Source organism: Equus quagga, chromosome 6 (genome assembly GCF_021613505.1).
Source record: "Equus quagga isolate Etosha38 chromosome 6, UCLA_HA_Equagga_1.0, whole genome shotgun sequence".
Classification (NCBI taxonomy): Eukaryota; Metazoa; Chordata; class Mammalia; order Perissodactyla; family Equidae; genus Equus; species Equus quagga.
This window is the reverse complement of record NC_060272.1, coordinates 75,782,573-75,800,516: the sequence shown is the minus strand read 5'-3', so window position 1 is coordinate 75,800,516 and position 17,944 is coordinate 75,782,573. Positions and strand designations below refer to the sequence as shown.

General features: G+C 34.4%; 1 protein-coding gene across 5 annotated transcripts in view; it reads left to right on the top strand.

The window, feature by feature from the left end:
* Positions 1 to 17,944, top strand: part of CDK8 (cyclin dependent kinase 8) — a 124,297-nt gene that overhangs the window by 71,356 nt on the left and 34,997 nt on the right. For all 5 annotated transcript variants that reach the window (XM_046664872.1, XM_046664871.1, XM_046664870.1 and 2 more), the window contains exon 4: positions 3,606 to 3,746. In XM_046664872.1, coding sequence (XP_046520828.1) covers positions 3,606 to 3,746 — 141 coding nt within the window. The remainder of the gene's footprint in view (positions 1 to 3,605; positions 3,747 to 17,944) is intronic.

Sequence of the window (17,944 nt, the reverse complement as noted above, 5' to 3'; positions counted from 1 at the left end):
GAGACCAAGATCTAATGGTTCTATCTGTTATTTGTCCTATAACGTTAGGCAAGTTTCTTAATGACTCTGAAGCTGTAGTTTCCCTCATCTGTAAAATGTAATTCTTTTCCTGCTTCTTTTACAGGATTTTTCTGAAGAACAATTTTGTATTTGAAAAGCTCTGTAAACTAAGTGCACTGTATAAATGCAGGAAACTGTTGTTAATCTTATTGGATATCATTCACAATTGATATTCAGTTTTCCAATGTATTTCTTATTTTCATCAGCAGAAATTCAATATTTTACTTGCTTGAATTGGGTCTTTTCTTATATAGGAAGAATTCTTTGTGGAAGAGAGCTCTCCTACTGAATAAGATTGTCATGAAAATAGATTCCAGTATCTTTGTGATTTTTAGTCATTTTACGTTTGATCTATGCTAAGAATATTATTAGATGCCCAGACCCAACTAAATATTTGAAGATTCTCAAAGTCAAGTAATTACAGCTTATTAGTTTAGCTACTATAATGAAAACAATGATGCTGTCTTGATAAAAATTATTATAAACCAAGAATTTCAATTTATCTTGTCTAAATAGCTGAAATACAAACAGCTGCCTCAGTATTTTGCATTTACTGACAGATTTTTTGAAAATTGGTGTTTATGAAAGTCTTGGGTAATTATAAAATTTACTCCTTTGTGAAATGTAACAGTTAGGTCTTTTACAAATCTGAAATGCCATCTTGGGGATAAGACTTTCTGATATATATAATGAAAATCTATAACAGGATAGCCAAAATAATTTTGAAACATACTCACAAAGCTTATATCCTGATCAGTCTTCTGTAAAGAACATTAGCAGATTACAATTTTAAAAACAAAACAACTAAACAAAAAACCAGTATTACGTTGAGTTAATTCATTGACAACTACTTCACTACTGTGAGCTATATTTTTTCTGATATTTAATAGACAATGAGGTTTTTATACATTTCACTGTGTTTGCATACTCGTCTGTATTTACTAAATTAGCATGGCTGTGCATTTATTGAGATAAATACAAGAGAAAACATATATCCAAGTGGTCATAATATCCTGGCTCAATTTTAAAAATCTTCAAAATAATTTACATTTTTCATTCCGACATAGTTTGTAAATGAAAATACAAAATTTTGAAATAAAACTAGCACAAATTCCAGTAAAACTGTTTTAAAGTAAATTTGCTTTCTGAAAATAGTAAAATAGTTTCAAACTCTTTTGCTAATTTCCAGAATTAACCTTATTTACGTAATTTTAATTTAATAGATTTAAGAAATTGAAACTTCGCAAATTTCTTATGCTTTCAGATTTATAAGAAATGTTTTCACTCTAGATTCCTATTTTCTATGACTAAATGTGACTTGATTCAAATTAATTTATAAGTTATCTGAAAGGAATTGTTTTCAAACAGAAAATAAACATGCGAAATTTTCTCTCTCTGTTTTATTGTCCAAAGTCCATGCTGGTTGTAAATATTTTTTATTTCTTTGTTAGCTTCTGTTCTTTTAAAGGAAATCTAATCAAATGAAATTGGATTCTATTAATAAAATTTTGTTAAATCAGAATGGCCAATATTGAATTGAATGCTCATCATACTCAAGCCTAACTTGAAATCATACAATGCACATTGATGAGAAATTTTCCAAGCTAACTTATAAACATAATTTGTAATAAAATATAGTTCCACATAGGAGATAATATTATATTCAGTATGATTTCTAGCAGGCTGATATGTAATATTTAATTTTACATATAGACATAATAATTATAGTTTCACAAATTTTACATGTGATGTTGCCAGATGTGTATAGATAGTCGTCATTGAGTTTATCATCATCTTATTAATGCTCATTTAAGTAAATAAGTACTTTTAGTGTTCATTTTAATCAAAACCAAATGATAATTCAATTTACTGAAAGCTACTCCTTTATGCATTTTATTTTCTTACTTCAATTGGAATATCGAAATGAATTAGCTGGAGTAAGGCAGCAGAAGGTGACAAAACAGTTGCAGTAAAAAGAGTCATTTTGAAAAATTACTTAGGTTTTGGTGAAATTTTATGGTATGCATACCAAATATTTGTTTGATAGCCCTGGAATAAAAATGGAGGTAAGAAATTCTACAACTGTAGTTTTTTGTAGTTATAAAATATTGTTAAAAAAATAACTTGTAATACCCTGATGAAAATGTTAATTAAAGAAATGTATATGTCATTGATTGATTCTCTTACCTCCCCTACATATTTGTTCCTTTCATTCTTACGCTGGCAGGTTTTAACCAAAATCAGAAAATGATGTATTTTAATCTATTTTTATTAAACTCTGAGAGCCACTGGCTCTTCTTAAGGTGAACAGACTTGATTGTCACATCATTTCTTATGATAGGTAACAAAACATTCTAGATTATTAAGAGTTGTTTTAGCTCTGTTTTGTTTGCCTGTTCTTAAATATTTTGAAAAGTGAGAAGAAAATTAAAATGATGCAATGCTGCTAATAAAATATAGATTAATCGTACTACTTATGCTCTGACTGATACACTTTACTTTCCTAGCAGCTTGCCTTAGCTGTATATTTTTTCTTTGGAAAGTAAAACTCCTTAATTCATTAATCATTGATTATTCTTTATCCATGTTCTACTTTCTATATAATAAGAAAATAGGAAGTAAAAATGTTAACCTATAATGTTAAATGTCTCATTCTTGTTTTAATTATCTTTACTAATTTCAAGAGTACGCTTAATATTCACTCACAAATATTGGTCAGGAGTCTGCTCTTGTGCATATTAGGTGCCAGTCTTATGCGTAGTTGTGCACACAGCAGAGTTGACTGCAGCTGACTTCTAGATTTTCTTGCAGTTTGAGTGCTTTAATTAAAATGAAGAAACCTGTCAAGAGAGTTTGAAACATTGGATCTTGTTTCTGTTGAGGTACATTTATTTATAAAGTGATTTTTCTATTTATAAAGTGGTATTGTGTTTTACTGAATGGCCACTAACACTATACCTAAAAAACTTTGATAGATGGTACAAGGCTGTTTTTTTCTCATGTGAATCTTTCATATTTCTAAGTTTTTCCAGTGTGAACTGGTCATTAACATGTTATTTCTTTGTGCTTGTGTGTATTTTATTGAAATATTTCCCCATTTGCTTTCTTTGTAACTTATATATCATAAATAGGTATCACATCTATGCTGTTAGCCAGCCAGAAGTATCTCCAAATTTGTTCTGGGTTTTTTTCCAATTTAATCACAACAGAATAAATAAGATTCTGTTCTTGAAAATTTCCACCAGATAAACAGGGGTCAAGTATACTCTGAAAGTAATTTTTAATTATACTTTAAAAATGAAACACATTATTTTCTACTCTTCTTGTAATAATTAATTTTCTGAGTTACCATCATATGCTTAGGAAATTAAATTTTAGCTCCAGTTCTTAGGAAATTTTAATGTTCTGCAGCAGAACGTGAAATTATTTTCATTATCTTTGGCAATCCCTGAGTGTTTCTTTTTCAGTTAAGAAAATATTATATGTCAAATTTTCCTTCCCTCTTTTCTTTTTTAAGCTTCTGGTGATACTTTTCTTTCTTTCAGCATATAATCAAGTTTCACAGAGCTTCTAAAGCAAACAAGAAGCCAGTTCAGTTACCTCGGGGGATGGTGAAGTCACTTTTGTATCAGATCCTGGATGGGATTCACTACCTGCATGCTAACTGGGTGTTGCACAGGGATCTGGTAAGTTGATATGTAGTTAGGTTTAAGCTAGAAAGATGCATTTCTGGTTGTGGTTTTCTAGTTGTGTCTAAATATCAGTGCTGTATAGGCCTGCAAACCTTATGGAGGGAACAGTCTCAAAACAGCCTAGCCTTGAGCTTTCCGAGGAACGCATCCTGCTTCTCTGACACACACCAGCTGGTGTTTACTGAACAGGTGAAAGAGGGCACATTTGTTTTCCTAAGCTTTTGTTTCCTTTGAAGTCTGTAAATAAAGCATTGGGTTGCTTTACATTGATTATTAGATGCCAGGCAAACTCTAGAAATTGATCTATTTATGAATATCTTGTAAAAAAAAAACTTTTGAACCTTACTTCATACTTAGTTACATATTGGAAGAGGAGATGTTAATTCAATCTACTTTTTTTTTTTTTTTGAAGATTTTATTTTTCCTTTGTCTCCCAAAGCCCCGTCGTACATTGTTATGTATTTTTAGTTGTGGGTCCTTCTAGTTGTGGCATGTGGGACACTGCCTCAGCATGGCCTGACAAGCGGTGCCATGTCCACATCCAGGATCCGAACCGGCGACACCCTGGGCCGCCACAGTGGAGTGCGGGAACTTAACCACTCGGCCAGGGGCCCGGACCCGTATCTGCTTCTATTTTAAACCCTACTGTATAGTAGCAGTCTTTGGCCAATAAGCCTTTACTAATCATAATTGAGTACATTATTGAGAAACCTTGCCATGTTAAGGCACATTAAATTTTTAAGAATTTAGAAACTTCAGAAATTGGCTTTCTTGTTGTTATTTTACATGGCAGAATAGTTTTTGCCCTTTTTTTTTACCCATCTAGCATTAAAGTGTTCATTAAATTGTGTGTTGTTCGTTAAATCTTTATAGATTTAAATTATTTAAACCTCACATTTCCCTTATTGCATAATTACACTGTGCTTCTGTTGTTCTCTTCTTTGTAAAGGTAGAGACTGTTTTAAGGTTTATAACAGCACCTTCATTTCAAGTAATTATAAACACAATGCTGGAAGTGATGGTTTGGTCTCTAAGCACGTGTGCACATAGGTCAAAACCCTGTAGACTTTGAGGTGGAGCCGATCTGCCCCTTGTGCAGATATTCTTTCCAAGCCACTCTGTGTTTAGTGCATTCAGTCTCTGGCCTTCAAATCAGGTAGTCTGGTGTCATAGTTGCTAGTTCTTTTATCTGTCTTCAGTAAATCTTGAAATACGTTTAATGGTAGTTATTTTATCTCCACTTCTCACACCTAGAAAGCATTTAGACTAGGACCAATAATACATTAGAAGTTTGGTTGAAAGAACTTTTTTCCTTATGCAAACCTTACTTTTAATAGAATTAGAATATTTTATTTACACACAATGGATTTAAAGAACAGAAATAAGACAAAGCCTTTGGCTCTTTATGAAGCTGAAAATAAATTTCAGCTTTACGGGTGGAGACAACTTAGGGAAAAACTATTACTACTTTTGAGCTCTGACCTTTTTTATGATCTCTAAAAGAATAAAATCTATGGCTAAAGGGCATTTTTCCCCATAGAGTTAATTATGCTAAGATAATGCTGCATTTTCTTTTTATTGTAAATTGTTTTTTATTATTAAAATATGTATATTAGATGAATACAAACTGATTTTTAAGCCAGTGTTTAAATTTTTATGTTCATATATAATATACTTAAACCACTTAGGGTAGTTTTAAGTACAGTAGAGAAAATAATTATGAAGTCTGATTTCTTTCCTCCCTCTTTTGGGAAAGCTCTTTCTAGTGATGTAGTTTAAACAAGTAGTCTTTTACACAGGGATAGTGTAGAACGGGGCATTTTAGATGTCTCCGTCTGTCAGTGGTGTACCAAGGGGGCGGGGGTGGGCAGTGGGAGAGTGCCCCCCTAGGTGCAGGCAACAAAGGGATGCACTGCCTGTAGATGATTTAAAGATAATAATGAAATAGACTGAAAGTGGTTACTTTTTATTGTTACCACATGCTAGCAATTCTGAACAAAATCAGTGATAAAATATTCCTCTTCACTGAGGCAAACCACTCTCAGTCCTCTCCCCTTCTTGGTGTGCCACTGCTATCTGTTTATTCCAGAATATTTCCAGGCTGTAATACATCATTTGTCTACTGCTGCATCCTTTGATTTTCCTGTTTGAAGTGAGATTTCCTGTATTGTCTGTGCGTGGCTTCTTAGTGCTCTTTCTGAACATCCAACCCTTCTGTGCATCACAGGCACACAGAGGCCCACTGAGCCATTGTGTCATTAAAATGATAACCTCTGTCCCTAATCTGGATCTTACTGGTTCAAGTGCCTACCTCCTGAATTATCCTTCAGTTCCTAAAGGAAAGATTTGTTATCATAGTTTTTAAAAAATGTGCCCACCTTTCTGCCAACTGAAAATTAAATTTTGGAGTTTTGATGTTATATAATCTTTCAACTATAGCTATATAGGATATTAATATATGTAGAAATAAAGTATTTACTCTGAAGAACATTCTTCAGGAGCTGTGTAACATGACTTTAACCCTTTCTCAAATATTTATTTTTTTGTAGATGAAATATTTACTCTATAAGAACGGATATAGTTAGTAGTTAATTATCGTCTTTGCTCCTTTTCAGTCAGGTTTAGATGAAATGTAGTGATACTGACCTTAGCAGATCTACAAGGTTTTTTTTTTTTAAAGATTGGCACCTGAGCTAACAACTGTTGCCAATCTTTTTTTTCTTCTGCTTTTTCTCCCCAAATCCCCCCAGCACATAGTTGTATATTTTAGTTGTGGGTCCTTTTAGTTGTGGCATATGGGATGCTGCCTCAGCATGGCCTGATGAGCAGTGTGTAGGTCTGCGCCCAGGATGTGAACCAGTGAAACCCTGGGCCACTGAAGTGAAGTGGGTGAACTTAATCACTTGGTCACAGGGCCAGCCCCCACAAAATTTTTAATGTTATAAATTTGACCAATTGGTTGAGTTGCTGATTTGCCACAAGAAACTTAATACTAAGGTGGATTATTGATACAGATTCCCTAAAAACACCATTTTAATAGTACCCCAGAATGTTACTGAAACTTTTGTTTAATAAAGTTGGCTATATTGTTAATAGAAATACTGGTTTGAGATGGGAGAGTTAAGTTCTTTGTTTGATAAGTGTAGTTGATCTTTAACAGTTAATAATCCTATTTAATAAATAAAGATTAATTTTGTCACTAGTAATCACCACATAGTAGCAGATTGGTAACTGGAGTCTGTCATCCTTGGTGGGAAATAGAGATTTAACAATTCTGGAACCCTTGTTGGGCTGAAGGCGGTAATAAATGCATATATATGGATGGGTTTTTGGCCAGCCCCGGTGGTCCAGTGGTTAAGATTCAGCACGCACCGCTGCGGCCCAGCTTTGTTTCCTGGTCAGGGAACCATACCACCTGTCTGTTGGTTGTCATACCGTGGCAGCTATGTGTTGCCGTGATGCTGAAACTATGCCACCAGCATTTCAGATACCAGCAGGATCACCCATGGTGGACAGGTTTCAGCAGAGCCTCCAGACTAGTCAGACTAGGAAGTCAGACTAGGAATCTGGCTACCCGCTTCCAAAAAGATTAGCCATAAAAACCCTGTGAATAGCAGTGGAGCATTGTCTGATGTAGCGCCGGAAGGTGAGAGGCTGGTGCAAAAGACTGGGCAGGGTTCCACGCTGCTGTACACAGGGTCACTAGGAGCCAGAATCAACTCGATGGTTAAAAAAAGATGTTTTAAGAAAAATGGGCCAGAAAGGAAACACATACAATATTTATTTTTGTGAGATAATTTATGAATCCAAACCAAGCTTTTTAGTTTTAGAACATTGAAATATGTATGTTTAAGTTGGTTTGCTTAATCTGTTGGTACGGTCAATCTGTTTGCTGTAAGTGAAGATAAATGAAAACAAAGGTATACCTTTTAGGTTAGCTTTGTTCTTTCCTTCGACTACCTCTTCCCCTTTCTTATTTTATTCTCCTTCTCTCCTTGGGAAATGAAAATAGTTTGAGTAACCATCAATAGTCCTGGTTCTGGCATTACTATCCATATTGGTCATGGTTCTCCAGAGAAACAGAATGTGTATATATAGAGAGAGTGAGATTTATTTTAAGGAATTCCTCAGGCTGTTGTGGAGCGTTGGTAAGTCTAAAATCTGCAGGTTAGACCAGCAGGCTGGAGACCCAGGGGAGGAGTTGGAATCGAGTCCAAAGGCGCCTGCTGGCAGAATTCCTTCTTGCTTGTGGAGATCAGCCTTTGTTTTATTAAGGCCTTCAACTAGCTGGATGAGGCAGACCTACGTTATGGAGGGTAATCTGCTTTCCTCAGAGTTCACCCATTAAATGTGACTCTCATCCAAAAACACTTTCACAGAAATATCAACAATAATGTGTGACCAAATATCTGGACACTGTGGCCCAGCCAAGTTGACAAATAAAATAATCATCCTGTACAAATGAGTAAACAGAGGCACAAGCTGAAGTAATGTGGCACAAGTTATTTGAGAGGGTTTTTTCCTCCCCAGTTATCTGCTTATATAAAATAGGAGTGTTGGGTTAAGGACTATTAACAGTTTTTACCTGGTACTATAAAGAGAAACTAAGTATGGAATATTAATGGAAACGTCAAATAAAGATATGTTTAAGTGACAAAATAAGGAAAGATTTGAGTCTCGTAGCCTGGTTGGATTGAGTTTGGTGATTTTTCTGATCCCAGGTAAACAGAAAGACATGAAGCACCAAAATCATACTTGATACTTTCTGTGTAGAAGCCAAGGTTTGATTTGGCAAACGTGTCTGAACTCTTTTCTCTGAAAAAGCTGTCCTCCTGGATTAAGTTAAAGCACATTGGCAAGGGCATGAGAAGTTTTCACTACCAGCGCCTCTGTTGTGACCATTTGGAGGACATCCAGCCAGTTCACTCTCTGTCTGGTCTCTCTCTACATCTGATTACTTTTTATAAAACCCTTCTCAATTTAGGAATGGTTTTCTCCTGTACTTTGTGAAGTAAACTTCCAACTCGGTTAATTTTTCTTTTATTAGGAAAAATTCTGTGATCTATTAGAATTTTGAAAAAGACTGTCAAATATATGTGCATGTAGTGTTTGTGAATTGAAGACTCACGCTACAATCATGCTCCAATCTTCTTTTTATCTTTCGTCTTGTTCCTTGTAGTACTTATTTCCAGCCAACTCAGAAGTTGCCCCGCCTTCTTGAATCCCCTCCTCTCTTCATCTCCAGTTTTTGAAATTCTATTCATCCTTTAAAGCTCTGCTCCTGCTACCACATCAATAAAGCCCTCCCCAGTCACCCTAGCTGGAAGTGGGAATTTATGTCTAAAATCCTGTAGGAGGTGCTTTGAACTACTCATGGGGCACTTACCAGTTTGGATAATATGTTCTCTGTTTGATTATAAGCTCCTGAGGACAAAGAGTGTGGCTTAAGATGTATTTGTATCCCGCCCAATGCAAAATACACCATATGTTTATACAATATTGCTTAAATTTGTTGAAAGAATGAACCAGCTCATTTGAAACAGAAACAAAGTGGCTTCCAAGGTTATTCTCGATAGTTTTTTTCTGATATTACCTGATGCTTCTCCGTGTCTACAGACACATAAATACTCTGTTGCATTTCTTCTTTTTACTACCTCTTATCTCTGCTATGATTTACTACCATGGGACAGTGCAGAAAAACTTTATGTTCATACTACATGTTAAGTTCTTTCAGCAGCCTCCCTCTTTCTACCTAAAAGAACTCAGCTTTTACTTGTCAGTTCAAAGACCATTCAACTAGTGATATTGATCTCTTGATCTCTTTTACCACAGTCTTCCTCTTCCCAGTATTTTTGTTCCACCCAGTGAAACCTATTTCCTGACCCTTTGCCTGTCTGTTCTGATGTTGTCTTCATATCATTTCTTTTTCCCATTTTTTTCTTTAATCTTAAGGTTAGAAAATCTCCATCATAGTTCGTTTACGTCCCTCACTTTTTTCCAAAAACATCTGAAAGTCCCTTCTGTGTGAGTTATTCTTTAATTGTAGATAAGGGGCATTACCTGCCTTCTCCTAAACCTACCAGCTATTCAGAACTTGCAACTCTCGTATTTCACTTTTGTACTACATTTAACTGACCAGTTCATTGCTAATGACAATGTAAATACTTTTACTTCTAGCTAGTAGTTGTTCATTTTTAATTTTCTAGTGCACTCAGTGTTGGCTGAATTTCATGTTTTTTGTTGAAAATATTCATACAGCCATATGAGACAGACCACAGAAATGGTTTACACTTAAAGCAGAGTCTTAAGTGTTAAAGACTTGAGCTTTTGACATATTTCCTAAGGAACTTAATAGAAAGTAGAGTAGTGGTTAATATGACTGGCCTATTTGTCATTAATTTTTGTTAGGTATATATCAGGTGCTGATATGGTCACTAATGTGTTCCACTTTTTGAAAACTCTGATATCCCAAATTTCATTTTAGTTCATACCTTAATAGTTTTATCATAGTGGTAGATAACTTGGAACTACCAGGCACATAGGTTTGTGTTTTCATCCTGTTGCACTAAGTGGAGTGTAATATTAAGTGAGATATACTATGGCTTTTCATCATAGTTTTTTTTTTTTTCATTCAAGCTGAATTACAAGTCTCTATAAGAAATTTGGAGTATTTTGGAGTATAGCAACTTTCTGCTAGTTGGTCACTCCTGCCCTAAACCAATTCAAAATAGTTTATGCCACAATAAAATTTCCTGAAAAAATGAATCTCTACAGAGATTTTCTTTGGCAGTATCCCAGTGGAGATGTGCTACTGTGAGTAGTACACGTTCTGAAGTAGCCCTGGGGGCCACTGCATACACATAGTTAAAAGATGCTGGAGCTATTTCAAAGCTTTAATTGACTTATTTAAAAAAAAAAATCTGATAGTGCTACTACCCTGCGGTTTATTTTAACTATACTGGGTAACTTGGAATCAGTTGGTGGGGTTTCAGCCGTCCTTGGTGAAGGATGCTTTGGTTTCCTAGCAACCATCAAGAAAGATCAAAATCTCAGAGTGAGCTATTGACTCAAACTCAATTTTATAGGGCCTACTGTATCAAGGTATCTTATTATGTATTGATGGGAGCATGATGAATTATTGCGGTATTTTGGATCTGATTTCTTTTTATTTGAGTGAAAGATTTCCTGGTTTATTAGTTTTGCTTACTAATAGTAATGTTTGCTCATGACTATATGGTTTGTTTGTGACATTCTCTTATTGTCTGCTGAACTCTATCATGAGTAAGTGTAAGAACTGAGAGGCAAAGAGGTTAAATGACTTGATTCTTGTTACTTGGAGAACTGTAACAAAGCTGGACCAACCACTGAATTTAGGGAAATTTCTTCTAGGACAGTGATTTTAAAGTTGCAGGTTGTGAGCCATAAGTGAGTCAGGAAATCACACAACACAACAGCCTTTTTATTTATTTATGCTTTAAATGGAATAGCATAGAGTAGAGAAAATATCAGAGAACATCATATGTATTAAGGGCAATTATTGTTTCATGAAACTTTTGTCTCAGTTATATATGTTTCTATGTGAATATGGTCATGTAATAAGAAATGATTTTCTTCCTGTGGGTTGTGTTCAAAAAGGTTTGAAAGCCACTGCTCTGAACTGTTTCCCAAAAGATATTTGACATGGTTAGAAAAAGAGGACATCAAGGAAAAAACTTAATCAAATTTCAAGAAAATGCTTAGTCCTAAATTATAAGTACTTTTATCTATTAGGCAAACACTTCTTGACATTGATAATAAAATCATTTTGAATAGCAGCAGCCCTTTAAGGAATATAGTTTTCTAAGCAGGGTTTATATATGGGTTGGAAATTTTAGGCAAGTTTCTCTTTCTCCGTTTAATACCTTTCTAAAATGTCTGAATAGTTTGCATTTAACATATATTATTGTTATAATCAGAAAAAAGTGTTTCATCTGGACCAGAAAAATGAGGAAAATGTTTATTCACGTTCATACATAATATTCAGTGTAGCTTAGTTTGTTTTATTTTATGTTAGTAAAGGATGATATCAGAAAAAAAAAGCCACACATGCACTTTCTTTCTGTCTAAAAAGAAGGCCGTTAAATTCTTTAGGAAACAAAACACCAAGCAGAAAGGACCCTGAGCTTATCAATATGTGTAAAGAGGCAGAGCGACAAAATAATGAACAGTTGGGAGAAAGGAGCATGCCTTCTCGGCCTCTTTTCTGTTTTCCCTTCTCTGTGCTTTAGCTTCCCTGAAATGGGTGTTGGGAACATACTAAGCATGTTTCCTTAAAACAGAGCTTTTTGGAAGAAAAATGCTGTGTATTTTCAGGTTTAATCATTGTTTATTACTTGAGATTTGCTTCATTTATTGGAAACTCCAAGGATTTACTCTAATTTTGTTTGTTTAATTGTGTAGCTAGTCAAAACATATAAGATTGCATTCCATAAAATTTGACTTGAGGATAAAACATGTTTTATTGATAACAACTGATTAAAGCAAATTTAAATGAGGTTGACATTAATTTTGGTTAACATTATGAATATTGAGCTTATTCTAAATTATGTTTACTTAAAAGACCAATTGGGCAGTTTTCCTTCTTGAAAGGATTTGATTATTTGTAAGCAGTTCATTTGATTTCTTCATAAATGCTGTATTTACTTAATTTTGATATTAATATTGAGCATATATAATGGACTGCATTCTATTATTTGTAAATAAGGAAAAAGCCCACTTAATTTTACTAAATGGCACAACTGCAAATATCATATGTATTTATATGGGCAGATTACAAGTCAATAATAAAAATAGTACATTATTTGGTTTGCATATTGCTTCTAGACTCCTTTTCCTTAGATTCTGAGTGAGTCTTCTCAGACACTTTATCAGCACAGTGCTAGAATCTTTTTAGTCAGATTTCTCACCAGTCTAGAACAGTTATCCTGAATTTTAGGATATCCTAAATAATCTCACTTTTTTTTTTTAAATAGAGTTTAAGATAATATTTTGAGTGATCCTGAATATTGACTAGAAGTAGAGAATTATCTGAGTTTTAAGTCAGATATATCTCTTTTCTTTTTAACCTAGTTGATGTGATATACATCATTATGTAATTTACATAACCATTCCCATTTTTATCAACAAAATTTACTGTTATCTAGAGTAGTGTGTTTCCAAAAACAGGACAGATTTGGGAAGGTTTTGTTTAAAGGACATCTGAATCATATTATTGGAGCTAAGATTCACTAGGTCTCTGCCTGCATCTGATATAAACTGTTATCTTATTTAATATGTTAATGGTGAACTCCCACTCTTTTTCTTTTGGCCCTTAGATATTTACATTAGCAAAAGAGAAATACACTGTCTGTAGTCAGAATACCCAGAAATGTTTTTTCCTAAAATGGTTTTATTGTTCTCTGAATTATACTCTGAAAAAGCATATAAAAATTAATATTCCAGTCTAACTTTCTAGTAATAGAGTCAGGACTTAGAGGATTATATAATTTTCTAGATTTCTGAAGATTTGCCAAAGTAATTTGACCTTTAAAGATAGAATAGTTTAGATTAGGTTTCTTCTTATCTCGGCTAAAGTGGTTATCTAAACCTGTTTGAAGTCGCTGCTGCTCAGGCCACATATATCTTTTACTAAGTCTTTCTCAGTTTGACAACCATATCTCCTCACTGGATACAAGCAAATAAGAAATGATCAAATAAGAGGGTAAAAGGAACTCTTCCTACAGAAATAAGCACAAGCAGCTCGCCATATTTTAAAGTCAGTTCAACATAAAAGTTCAAGATTTTGTGTAAATGTTTGTAATTGTTGTTCTAATCAACAATCTAGGAATTTGTTTTGTAGATTTAGTAAAACTGAAAGTTTCCTCGAGTACAAACAACAATTAATTTCCATATTAAATCAGCAATAGTTATTGAATTAACTGTTGAAAACATATTTCTTTATTAAAGTCTCCTACCCTCAGCACAGCTGGATTTTACTTTTCCTTTTTACAGTATCGCTTTATTGTATGTCTTTTTATTATTTAATTTATATATAATTTGCCTTAGATTTATATCATGCTATAGATATAATACTCTGAGTACATATATAATCTGAAGATTCCTAACTCTGTTCTAAAATAGATACCTGGATTTCTAAGATTAGTTTCAGCTGCCTTAATCCAGTCTTTTCACAGATAGGCTTGTAGTTCAGGTCAGTACAGTCTAAGATGCCTATTTAACAAATATAAAAGGTAAACAATAGACTGCTTGCTTTTTGTTTTTTCTGATTGAGGAAGATTGTCCCTGATTAACATCTGTGCCAGTCTTCCTCTGTTTTGTATGTGGGCTGCTGCCACAGCATGGCTTGATGAGTGGTACGTGGGTCTGCGCCTGGGATCTGAACCAGCAAACCCCGCCCGGGCCACGGAAGTGAGTGCAAGAACGTAACTTCTATGCCACTAGGCCAGCCCCTGACTGCTAATTTTTTTTAACTCATTAGTTTAAAAATCTGTTTATATAAACACCATGTACCATTTGAAATCAAGACCATTTTTTGTTTTCCCTAATTTCATAGTCTAATAGACCATAAAGTTGGAAGGCATCTTAGAAGTGACCATTCCCATTCCCTCCATGGTGTAGTAATTCTTGGTAATACCTGCAGCAGATAATACTGTCACTGTTCAGGATCTCTTTGTAGTGGCTAGTGTTCTGTCTTACTAATTTTTTGGACTCCATTTATTGCCTTATGGCTTTACTTATCATTTCTATCATTACTCTTCTAATCCAGAGCACCTGGATTACTGCAAAAACTCCCAAGTGATCTTCCCTACTTGTAGCCCTGTGTTTATATGGTCTGATACCTACACAGCAATCAGAATGATCCCTCTAAGAAGTAAATCACATCACATCATTCCCCTACCTAAAATTCCTCAATAGCTTCCCACCTGTGAGACCAGTACACTCAAAATCTGTGCTAAACCTACCACATTATCATATGCAAACGCTGGAAAACTGAAAGCTGCAGCATTGTTTTATGTGCCACTAAGAAGGAAAGCATGCTGCCAGTTTGACTGTCACACCACAGAGATGAGAAGACATAACCCAATTGCAGAAATATTAAAATTTTAAAAAGATAGTAAAAAGTGAAATCTATGAAATGCATTTTCTCTTTGTCATTTGGTAATGGTAAATGGCTAGGACCTATTTACTAGTGCAGTGGCAAATAATTGAGTTCACTGTTTTTTCTGTGCTTAATGAGAATTCTTAAGTTTCAACATTATGTATGATGTTTGTTCTGGGCTTCTAGTGAATACCTTTCGTCAGGTTAAAGGTGTTCCCGTCTATATCTGATCAAGTCATTTGTTTCTAAATCAAGAATGGATTTTATTAAATGGTTCTTCTCGTCTTTTGAAATGGTCATATGGCTGTTTCCTTTAATCTGTTAATGTGGTAACTTGCATTTATAAGATTTTATTTTGTTTTTACTGTTGAACCATTCTTGTGTTAGTGGGAGGGAGCAAGCCTACTTAGTCTTGATTTGTTTTCTGTCACTATTGGATTCCCTTTCCTGGTATTTTATTCCATCTATATTCACAAGTGAGATTGATCAGTAATATTTTTGTGTACTGTCTTTGTTCTGCTTTGTTATCATGATTATATTAGCTTCAGAATATGATTTTAGTCCCAGGAATAGCTTGTATAATACAGAAATTACTCTTAAAAGTTCGTAAGTCATCTGTAAAACTCTGATTCTAGTGCATTGAAGTGGGGATGGATGATTTTTGACTACCATTTAAATTTCTTTAGAGGTAATTGAACTATTCTGTAGAATTACAAAACCCTGGATTAAATAAGCATTTTAAAATAAATAATAAATTACTATAATTGGCTCTAGAAGACGTAGAAAAACTAAGTAGACCTGTAACTACATAAAGACATTTATCACAGGGCTACCTCTAAAATATGTAACAAACGCAAGTAGTTCAGCAGTGATTCAACCCTCAAGTAACAGATAATCCTATACTATATAAACTGTTGTAGAGTAGTGCAAAAGAAAGTAAGTTTCTGTAATAATTTTATAAGAAGGAAGCATAAAACTGAGACAAACCTGGTAAAGATAATGCATACAGCTGTGGATCAGTGTCACATATAAATATTTATGCATATATCTTCATGAAGTGTTAGCAAATAGGATCCAAGGGGACTTTAAAAGAATACTATGCTGTAAGTAAGTAAAGCTCATTTCAAGAATGTGAGGCTGATTCAGTATTTGTAAACCTATTAACAGAATTCACCATATTAACAATACTAAGAGAATAACACTATGGTTATCTAAATGATTGTAAATGTAAAACTTTGCAAAATTCAATATTTGACAAAATTTAATATTCATTTCTGATGGAAATTCTTAATAAAAACAAGAAAAGAAGGAAACCTCCAAGCATGAAAAGTATATATACCAAGTCAACAATCACTGTCATTCTAACCTTCTGTCACCACTGTTTAACAATGTTCTGATCCAGAAATATCCTAAATAACTCTGATAGGGGAGGCTAAATAAAACAGGATAAATGCAATAGTACTATGCATTTATTATTTGTCCTCTATTGAGTGAACAAATATAAGAATCAAAAGAGCCTTATAAGATATTTATATTAGATGTAAATAATATAGATTTAGAGAAATTTGGAATTATGTCCACTGAAATGTTTGTAATGTCTTAACTCTGTGAGGTAAGATTTCAGGTAAATTTCACTTTGATCATACTTTTCTGTATTTTAATTTTATACAAGAATGTGTATTTTTTTTTTTTAAAGATTTTTTCCTTTTTCTCCCCAAAGCCCCCTGGTACATAGTTGTATATTCTTCGTTGTGGGTCCTTCTAGTTATGGCATGTGGGACGCTGCCTCAGCGTGGTTTGATGAGCAGTGCCATGTCCGCGCCCAGGATTCAAACCAACGAAACACTGGGCCGCCTGCAGCGGAGCGTGCGAACTTAACCACTCGGCCACGGGGCCAGCCCCAAGAATGTGTATTTTTATTACTTTAATTTTTTAAAAGCTGTTACTAATAATAAACAGTTTTTAATCTATAAAAAGCATAAATGTGGGCCCGGCCCTGTGGCTGAGTGGTTAAAGTTACATGTGCTCCACTTCAGTGGCGCAGGTTCGAATGTTCGGATCCTGGGCGCAGACCTGCTCCACTCACCAGCCATGCTGTGGTGGTGTCCCACATATAAAATAGAGGAAAATTGGCATAGATGTTACCTCAGGGCTAATCTTCTTCAAGCAAAAAAAGAGGAAGATTGGCAATAGATGTTAGCTCAGGGCTAATCTTCCTTAGCAAAACAAAGAAGCCATAAATGACTAAAAGCTAGAAGATGATCAAAAGCAATTAGGACTAGCATTTCATAGAGTGGTATAGAGAAATCATCTTGCAGGCATTGACAAACATGCCTAGGTACCCCCCACCCCAGGAAGTTCTTTCTTAGGAATCAGTGCAGTGGTGAATCACTGTTAACAGATTATAGTGTTAGCTGCCATTATAATTATCATTATAATATATTTAGGACTTTTTATATACCAAGCATCATGTTAAGCCTTGTATATGCATTAGTCACATTTAATCTTTGCAACAAGATTAGGCTGTCATCATTTTTATCCATATTTTACAAATGAGGAAATGGAGGTTAAGGTCACACAACTGATAGCTGATGGCATCCCTGACTTTTTTGAGCCTTATTTATTTATTTATTTTTGGTTAATTTTTAAAACTTTTTATTGAGTTAATGATAAGTTACAATCTTGTGAAATTTCAGTTGTACATTATTGTTTGTCAGTCGTGTTGTAGGTGCACCCCTTCACCCTTTGTGCCCACCCCCCACCCCACCCTTCCCCTGGTAGCCACTAATCTGTTCTCTTTGTCTGCATTTTTAAATTCCTCATATGAGTGGAGTCATACAGAGATTGTCCTTCTCTATCTGGCTTATTTCACTTAACATAGTTCCCTCAAGGTCCATCCATGTTGTTGCAAATGGGACACTTTTGCTCTTTTTTATGGCTGAGTAGTATTCCATTGTGTATATATACCACATCTTCTTTATCCAGTCACCTGTTGATGGGCAGTTAGGTTGCTTCCACGTCTTGGCTATTGTAAATAATGCTGCAATGAACATTG